The following is a 10,674-nucleotide window of genomic DNA, read 5'->3' on the forward strand; positions in this document are numbered from 1 at the left end:
GTTCATCAATGTACTGTCCTTTTCTTATATTTACTCAACAATTAATACTAACATACTACTTGTAACGTACACCCCCCCCCCCCCGTTTGCACAATTTATTGGGAATATATACTAGTAATCATCACGGGGTTTGCAATTCAAGTAACACCTAACACAAAAAGGGAGAGACAAAAGTACATTCAATATGCGGAAATACTTCTCCAACCAAAATCATCGTACCTCAACAAATCTATAATAAGTGAAATATATGGTGATTTTAAATCACAAACTGGTTTACAAGTCTTCAAGCAAACCACATGACTTTCAATATTCAGATCAGATGTGAGTAAGATGTTTTAAGCATGTGCACTAATTGGCCAACCTGTCCATGGCTGTTGTGTCTGGCTTTTGGGAGATCTGTTGCTAAATAAACTGAATCGTTTTGAAACTTTGGAATGAGAGAACCCGGGGGGTTCACTCTATATCCTGTTACTACCCCATGTGCGTTCCAAATTTAGCGGGAAAGTGGGGTGTTTTTCACCTTCCAGAGCGGGCCCGCGCGGGAGGCAAATAGGCCCCCTTTAAAATGCTAATGTCTGCAATAGGCCCCCAGAAATAAATTCACAGGGTTGCTGCGCCCGCTATAGGCCCGCTCTTGCAACAACCACTCTCATACACCGCCCCAGGCCCCGAATTGGCGGACCTATAGGCCCGACTAGGCCGCAAACGTCCGCCTGAACTTTTCCACTGGGACTTTCCCGCCACTTCCAACACGAGCAATCGGAGAAGGCTTATTGTAGTCGAAGAAACGAAACGAAACAGGATAACATACATAATAAAAATTGAACTGTATTCAGTGAATATGGGCTTTATATGCTCAATATTTACAAAATATTTGCCGAAAATAATAAAATTTAATACGTAAATGGCTCGTTTCGCTAATTACAGATAATCACAAATCTGTAATTAGCGAAACAAGGTTCTTACACGTACAAAATTTACAACTGTCGATGGAAACTTGATCAGTATATTTAGCTTTCAGTAGTGTATATAATAACATAAAACATTTGCCGAAAATAACGGGATTTTAATTAGTAAATGGTTTGTTTCGCTAATTACAGATAATTGAAATCTGTAATCAGCGAAACAAGGGTCTGACACGTACAATATTCACAACTGTCGGACGAAACTTGACCAGTATATTTAGCTTTCATTAAGAGTATATAACGAAATAAAACATTTGCCGATAATAGCAATATAATCAGTAAATGGTTCGTTTCGCTAATTACAGATAATCGAAAATCTGTAATCACGGGGTTCGCCGCGGGTCTTATTAAAATTACAGATACATTAATCACAAATATCGGACGAAACTTGACCAGTATTTTTAACTTTCAGTCATGTATAATACTTTATAAAACAATTATCTATAATTAGCGAAATGAACCATTCACTTATCATAAAATCCCCGTTATTTTCAGCAAATGTTTAATGTTGTTATATACGCGACTGAAAGGTGATTGTACTGGTCATGTTTCAACCGACGGCTGTTAATTGTTTGTGTATTCGCTGGTTACAGATTTTTGATTATCTAATTAGCGAAACGAGCCATATACGTATTAAATATTATTATTTTCGGCAAATATTTTGTAAATATTGTGCGTATAAAACCCATTTTCACTGATTACAGTTTAATTTTTATTATGTGTGTTATCCCGTTTTGTTACGTTTCGTCGATTACAATAAGCCGCATACAGAAAGTCATTCCCCGGAGTCATCCACACTTCCGAAACTTCTTTCGCGCCCGGTCTCATTTGCATCCATCTCCTGCCTTTTTTCTGGCTTTTCTGCACTGTAATCATGCCAAAGTCACCCGTAGCTGAACATAAAATTGTGCAATGGTATCTGAGGTAATACAAATCCTGGCAAAGTTGTGTGCATTGTGTATTAAACTATAAAATAAATGATCATATTCATAATCATGTCAATAGTTCTCATCTTTCTTCATCTAACAATGAATGACACCAACAGGGGTTGCATACATAGTAACTTGTTTGAGTTGATCACACTCCACTTGATTGCAAAAATAAAAAACGGCAGAGAATGCTCGCAAAATAGGGTAGGATGTTCTCAATATGTGTCTGAAATAGGGGGTGTTTTTTTCTTCAATATGTTTGCTCTAAGGGGTACTAAATTTACATTGCGTCCGCAAAAGGGAGGTATGGTTTGTCAATGTGCTGCCAGCCCTAGGGGCCTATTATTCTTTAGCAAGAACGCACATGGTGTAAGGTTTTAATATAGAGTGACCCCCCCGGAAAGAGAACCATGCACGTGCCGATATTTAGTAATATATGCACATTTACGGAAGGACGGAAGGTACATCCTTCATTGTTATTTCTTTGTCACGTGAATGTAATTAAATTCAAATTCTTGGCATGGTTTTCACATCCCTACCTAGACAACATAATTAATGGTTTAACCTATAATTAAGCTATAGTTCGTGCTGCGTTGACAGACAAGAGCTATGGTCGTCCATGAGGTTGTAACGTCATAGCCACGCAGAACACTCCCACCAATCAGCAACATTAATACCGGATAAACAAAAGAGCAAGCCCAATCACAAACGGCTTTTAAAGATTTCGTAAATCTATTTTCACATAAAAACGTTCTTGCTTTGAATATCATAGCCACAATCGAGAAAAAGTGTTACTGTGTAGAGCATTTTAAGAAGAATTTTCGCATTGATAGGTGAGTATGTAACATTGTACCAGTCAGTTTGTTGCTTAGATTTAGTTTCAGTCCGAGTCTAGAGGCAAACCTAATCATAGCATATGAATAGCATTTAATATTAGGAATATAAGTTTGGTTCTACACAATTCTATTTCCTATTTTAGAGTCCATGAGGCAACGATTATTGTATTCTACAATATTCACCAATCCAATCATAAAATGTATTAATATACTATAATGCTAAATTTAAATGAATTAAAATGTTACCAAAACTTGCAATTTCATTTTAGTCGGAGTAATTCCTCTCGGTGTTTTGTTATTGGTATATTAACGAACCCAGCAGTAGTAATGTAATTTGTACTCCACATCTAAACATTCATAACAAATTAGATGATAAATAAATTATTTAGAAAGTGATAGTTAGTAATCGTATTATATATAGAAAGTAATAGTTGGTACGTTCATAAAAAATAGATGATGAATACACTATATAGAAAGTAGTAGTTGTTATACGGAAAGTGGTAATCGTTCAATTTAAGGCGTTTGGAGTATTCATATACTACTAACTAAAAGTCATTTTCCAAAACATCTGGTTATATTGAATAATTACTAAAGCCTACGGTTGCCAACTACCATGTCCTATATACTACTTTATAATTAATTGCTCGATTTTGTTAAGTTTGAAATATTGTTAGCTTTGTGCGTCATCTTCGTGGCGTCTGCACGTGATCACAGCAGTCACAATGCCATGTATAGTGCATCATGAACACAGCACGCGTGAAATGACACATGGTTTCCGGTGAGACGTATTTATTGCCCCAGCAATGCGAGTTAATGAGGCATGCCAGTCAAGCAAATATCCCCCAGATAGTATTCACGTGATCTAAAACAAATAGCGTGAACGTCTAGTAACCAACACACTGTGTCTAAATACTGAATAATTGTGACAATACCACAATATTTAGTTGTATGGTATCTATAAATTACAAATAATAATTAATATAAAATATGCATAACATGTGATATACTAGTAACTTTTGATAAACATTCATGCACAGAATAATTACAATAAATACGAGTTATATGTTGCATAAATATGATACAATGGTGGGGTCTGTAGTGGTTACTGCAACTGATATTAGCTTTGAATTTCCACGGAAGCTCAGCTGGCCATAGTAAATCCATATCGACAAAGATAATTAGTTTGTATTCTTCTAATATCACGTTCATTTAAAAACTTGTCTGCATACAAGGAGAAGTAGTAAATTGATGGGTTTTATTTCAGAGAGTGGTGCAAATCATTCCCTGCTTAGAAACATAACTCTAAGAATTGATGATGGTTAGGACACTATATACTACTACGTATATAATTTTATAATTTTATAATTTTATAATTTTAATTTTAACTGTTTCCAAAACTGCTTCACTGGGGATGTGGATATTCTAGGCAGTTCCTTACTTTGAGTTGGTTCTGGTTTCTGTTATTGGTGTTTTACCGCGAACGTGAAGTTTCCTATGAGCTTTCCTTCAGATAGTTTTCTCTATGTTGGTTAAACGGAGGCATTTGTTTACAGTAAACGTATAATATAGTTATGTTCTTTGTGGCCCAGAGATTATATTTTAATTTAATAATATGTTTGGTGATTACAGATAATTTCAAATGTAATCAAATAAGTCTTTAAAAGAAGATATACAAATACTATATATCGTGTTGATAGAATATCAATTATCTGATATTTTTGACATCATTTTCTGATGTATCAATACTTATTAGGTGCCGATACTTGTAATACTATTTTATGGACACAATAACATGTCATAATATGCTCATGTTAGAAAAATACAAGATACCAGAATTTACGTGCGAGGTGCATCGTAGAGCGAATGCATAATATGCACGAGGGGAATTTCCGGTATTTTGCGTGTAACCTCGTTACTATCCACCTTACTATAACCTACAACGACTGTGCCTTTCATAGCTTGTGGTACTGAACAGAGTGAATTATAACTGATTTAGCTGATTTATATATTATCTAAAAGTAGTTCACTTTGATTTTGCCCAGCCCTTAACATTTTCCTTTAACGTTATTAGAAGATTGTTAGCTTAGTTCTGCATTTGCCCAAAGTACATTCATTAAACCTTTACAAACGTCACACAGCGAGTGTTGGAATTTTGCTATAGCGAACAGGACACGGCGCGACGGAAGGTTGCGTTTTTATATGGGTCTCTAAGTCTCACAAAACCTTTTTGTTTAGGATTTCACAGGCCAAGGCCTGACACAATATACAATACGTTTTGACACAATACAGAGTTAAATGAGAGGCAGTGGCACGATTTTTCATGAGGCGCGAGATCTGATCACCATCCCCCATTTTGCTGACACAAAGGGTGTCAGCTTGATTTTAGGAGCGACACCCGCCCCCACGATTTTGCCGAGGGGCGACCGCCCCTTGCCCTACGTGCCCCCGCCACTGTTAATTAAATTTGAAAGATCACGATGCTCAACACATGTCAGCCATTATAACAATCGATCAGATGACAAACATAGTATATAGAATATGAATTAATAACGGTTCTTGGTCATCTCTTGGTAATAACGAGATCACTTCAAATTCGTGGTTCAATTAATAATATCAATTCATTTATCCACAGCTGTTGAAAGTACAATGAAGAAACTAATTGTATTTCTGGGAATAGCAGTGTTGTTTTTAATTGTTAAAGGCGACGAGGTGACGGATGAATTGAATTCAGCAGAAGAGGTCGATGGTGCTTCAAGCGACGAGAGTAAAAGAGACCACTATGGCTGGATGAATTTTAAGAAATCAGATCCTGAGAAAAAAGACCACTATGGCTGGATGAATTTTAAGAAATCAGATCCTGAGAAAAAAGACCACTATGGCTGGATGAATTTTAAGAAATCAGATCCTGAGAAAAAAGACCACTATGGCTGGATGAATTTTAAGAAATCAGATCCTGAGAAAAAAGACCACTATGGCTGGATGAATTTTAAGAAATCAGATCCTGAGAAAAAAGACCACTATGGCTGGATGAATTTTAAGAAATCAGATCCTGAGAAAAAAGACCACTATGGCTGGATGAATTTTAAGAAATCAGATCCTGAGAAAAAAGACCACTATGGCTGGATGAATTTTAAGAAATCAGATCCTGAGAAAAAAGACTACTATGGCTGGATGAATTTTAAGAAATCAGATCCTGAGAAAAAAGACCACTATGGCTGGATGAATTTTAAGAAATCAGATCCTGAGAAAAAAGACTACTATGGCTGGATGAATTTCAAGAAGTCAGATCCTGAAAAGACAGTAAATTGAGCTAGAGTATGTTTAAAATTCAAACTGCGAGAACAGAGAGAAAGACTGGTAAAAGACATCTACAATGATATATCTACAACACAAAAATACATGCATAAAATAGTTGTTGTCCATAGTAACCATACATAATAATGTTTGTTATATAATTATATCATATAGGGACGATCTACATGTGATTTTATAGCAGTATTTCTACCAACAAAACCACCAATATAAAGGCAAATATATACACATCATTATCTGTTGCTTTTATTCAATTTTCTTTATTTTTTTCTTCCACTGTTTTTGTGTTTTAACACCTGATATTTGTTGTTATGGTTTATTAAATAATGAAAATAATTTGGAGAATCGTGAGTTCCGATAACGTTTCTAATGCATATATGATGTACATGATTTCATAGCAGTAGTATTTACATTGATTTCCATTATTATTGAACTTTATTCCTAAACACTAATAGTTACGGATAGAATATGTAACGGTACATAGAGTTTAGTATTTAAGACACAATAAAGACATTCAAGGTCAATATCGCTTATTGTCACTACTACGTATTCGAGTGAAAAAAGAATGCAACTGATTGCGTCTCGAGTGCTTCAAATGTAGATAAACATATCTCGTGCACTGCAGTCTCGTCCGAGACTCAGCTAAATCTTCAACTCTATGTGGTTGATATTGGTATGTGTATTGTTGCTATATGTGTTGCTATGGTTGCAAAGTACACTGTTACAAACAAATGAATGTGTTTCATGATTTATGTTATTTAATAATTTATGAAAATATAAGGTGTTGTATTTGTTGTAGGCTTCTAACACTTATTGAGATCTTGATATGCATAACGTACATAAGCTATATTGATAAAAACAGTCATTCCAAATCATGAGCAATGGTAGGACATAATGGAATGGAAGGGTTCAACTTTGACGCTCAAACATTAATCGGGGTTCTTACTAGTTATGCTTACACGTAGTCCTTCGAAGGAGGTTTAGTATGAAGACAAACCCTTTTTTGTATGCAACATTTAATAACGAACTGCCCCGTCGAATTTTGCAATTCTCTTCTGTAGTTCTAGAGCAAATGCGGCTATATCGTAGGTGTTGATTCCGTGGAATGGAGCGACAGTATCATCTAACGAGCTAGCATTCATGAAACTCGGTATTATTTTCAGAACTTTAATAGCTGATAACAAAATGTGCTTAGTAGTGTATAATAGTAAATGACCACAGGCGTACACCTTCTAATAAAATAAATGCGATCAGTTTAGAGATATTCGCCGTAATGGCCGTAATTTTCTGATTCCTACTAATCAGGGAGAAATAACAAACCTTCACGGCAAAACGATCCGTTGGGTAAACTTTAAATCAACCGCTATAACAATTCGGCCGAATTCTCTTTTATACAAACAACTTATTACACTAAGAACATAAACACTTAGAATTGAGTTTATAAAACCAATATCGTGATCAGACTCAGTAGCCAATCAACGATGGCCTTACAATTAGATGACGATTTCGCTTTCAAATTCCCTGGCTAAGTGTTCTAGGTTTTTCGTGTAATTAGATGTTTGTATGCAAGGAATTTTTCCACGAAAAAAAAAACTGAAAATGGTTGAATTTTGTTATCGGTTGGCTTAATGTCGCCCAAACGAATCGTTTAGCTGTGAAAATTGGGTATTTTCTCCTTATTAGTGGGGCTCCGAAAAACGGTTTCTTTAGTTCGAAACCGTATTCAAGATGGCTGCCCACATATAGTAAATATTGAAAAAATTGATCACATTTATTTTATCATCACGTGTACACCAGCTGACTGTGTAAACGACGGCCAAACGTGTTCGGGACGGCGTACGTACGTCATTTCTTTGAATAATATAATAATTGAACAATAAACATCTGGTACTCTTTATCTGTAAGACCCAATACTCGTCTGAAAGCTATTCACAATTAAAAATATGTTGTAATATACAATGTTGTGTCTGGACAGGCGTGTGTATAAGTTTGAATGGACGTCCTGTTGAATCTGATACAGCTCGGTATTTTATATTCAGGTAATTCGTACATAATTTTCGCTGTGTGCTGAAGTTTCCTAGTAGATATTCTTGTTTTGAACGCTGTATCATGTTCACGTCACTCCTATTCCGCATACCAGCATTATGACTCAGTTTTGCCGCAACCCTATCCTACTAAATAGAAACTACACCACAGAGAGGTATACTACACTACAGAGCAGTATACTACACTACAGGGCAGTATACTACACCACAGGGCAGTATACTACACCACAGGGCAGTATACTACGTCACAAGGAGGTATACTACACTACAGAACAGTATACTACACCACAGGGCAGTATACAACACCGCAGAGCAGTAAACTACACCACAGGACAGTATACTACACCACAGAGCAGTATACTACACCACAGAGCAGTATACTACACCACAAGGAGGTATACTACACTACAGAGCAGTATACTACACCACAGGGCAGTATACAACACCACAGAGCAGTAAACAACACCACAGGACAGTATACTACACCACAGAGCAGTATACTACACCACAGAGCAGTATACTACACCACAGAGCAGTATACTACACTATAGAGCAGTATACTACACCACAGGGCTGTATACTACACCACAGAGCAGTGTACTGCACCACTGAGCAGTATGCTACACCACAGAGCCGTATACTACACCACAAAGTAGTATACTACACCACAAAGTAGTATACTACACCACAGAGCAGTGTACTACACCACAGAGCAGTATATTACACCACAGAGCAGTGGACTACACCACAGAGCATTATATTACACCACAGGGCAGTACACTACACCACAGAACAGTGTACTACATCACTGAGCAGTATACTACACCACAGAGCCGTATACTACACCACAGAACAGTATACTACACCACAGAGCAGTATATTACACCACAGAGCAGTCTACTACACCACAGAGACGTATACTACACCACAGAGCAGTATACTACACCACAGAGCAGTATATTACACCACAGAGCAGTGTACTACACTACGGAGCATTATACTACACCACAGAGCATTTGCTACACTACAGAGGAGTATACCACACCACAGAGCAGTATACTACACCACAGAGCAGTATATTACACCACAGAGCAGTGTACTACACCACAGAGCAGTATACTACACCACAGAGCCTTTGCTAAACTACATAGCAATATACTACACCACAGAGCAGTATACTACACCACTGAGCAGTATACTACACCACAGAGCAGTATACTACACCACTGACCATTTGCTACACTACATAGCATTATACTACAACACAGAGCAGTATACTACTCTACAGAACAGTGTACTACACCACAAAGCAGTATACTACACCACAGGGCCTTTGCTACACTACAGAGTAGTATACTACACAATAGAGCAGTATACTACAACACAGAGCAGTATATTACACCACAGTGCAGTGTACTATACCACAGAGCAGTATACTACACCACAGAGCTGTATACTACACCACAGAGCAGTATACTACTCCACAGAGCAGTATATTACACCACAGAGCAGTATACTACACTACAGAGCATTATACTACACCACAGAGTAGTATACTACACCGCAGGGCAGTATATTACACCACAGAGCAGTATATTACACAACAGAGCAGGATATTAGACCACAGAGCAGTGTACTACACCACAGAGCAGTATACTACACCACAGGGCAGTATACTACACTACAGAGCAGTATACTACACCACATGGCAGTATACTACACCACAGGGCAGTATACTACACCGCAGATCAGTATACTACACCACAGGGCAGTATACTACACCACAGAGCAGTATACTACACCACAGAGCATTTGCTACACTACAGAGCAGTGTACTACAGCACAGAGCAGTATACTACAGCACAGAGCAGTATACTACACCACAGGGCAGTATGCTACACTACAGAGCAGTATACTACACCACAGAGCATTTGCTACACTAGAGAGTAGTATACTACACCACAGGGCAGTATACTACACCACAGAGCAGTGTATTACGCCACAGAGCAGTATACTACACCACAGAGCATTTGCTGCACTACAGAATAGTATATTACACCACATGGCAGTATACTACACCACAGAGCAGTGTACTACACCACAGAGCAGTATACTACACCACAGAGCAGTATACAACACCACAGAGCATTTGCTACACTACAGAGTAGTATACACAATACACAATAGAACAGTATACTACACCACAGAACAGTATATTACACGACAGAGCAGTGTACTACACCACAGAGCAGTATACTACACCACAGAGCTGTATACTACACCACAAAACAGTATATTACTCCACAGAGCAGTATATTACACCACAGAGCAGTCTACTACACCACAGAGCCGTATACTACACCACAGAGCAGTATACCACACCATAGAGCAGTGTATTACACCACAGAGCAGAGTACTACACTACAGAGCATTATACTTCACCACAGAGCATTTGCTACACTACAGAGTAGTATACTACACCACAGAGCAGTATACTACACCACAGAGCAGTATATTACACCACAGAGCAGTGTACTACACCACAGAGCAGTATACTACACCACAGAGCCTTTGCTACACTATATAG

General features: G+C 37.5%; 1 protein-coding gene across 1 annotated transcript; it reads left to right on the forward strand.

Moving 5' to 3' along the window:
* The first annotated feature begins 2,665 nt into the window (after positions 1-2,665).
* LOC146728617 (uncharacterized) lies at positions 2,666-6,566 on the forward strand. The gene is made up of 2 exons (XM_085495507.1): positions 2,666-2,727; positions 5,363-6,566. The coding sequence occupies exon 2, from the start codon at positions 5,377-5,379 to the stop codon at positions 6,037-6,039; it is 663 nt and encodes a 220-aa protein (XP_085351633.1). The 5' UTR covers positions 2,666-2,727; positions 5,363-5,376; the 3' UTR covers positions 6,040-6,566.
* The last annotated feature ends 4,108 nt before the right edge of the window (positions 6,567-10,674 follow it).

Source organism: Saccoglossus kowalevskii, chromosome 22 (assembly GCF_978046115.1).
Source record: "Saccoglossus kowalevskii chromosome 22, keSacKowa6.1, whole genome shotgun sequence".
NCBI classification, from domain to species: Eukaryota; Metazoa; Hemichordata; class Enteropneusta; family Harrimaniidae; genus Saccoglossus; species Saccoglossus kowalevskii.

Coding starts and splice junctions, on each gene's coding strand:
- LOC146728617 (XM_085495507.1), top strand. CDS start 5,377: ATGAAGAAACTAATTGTATTTCTGGGAATAGCAGTGTTGTTTTTAATT.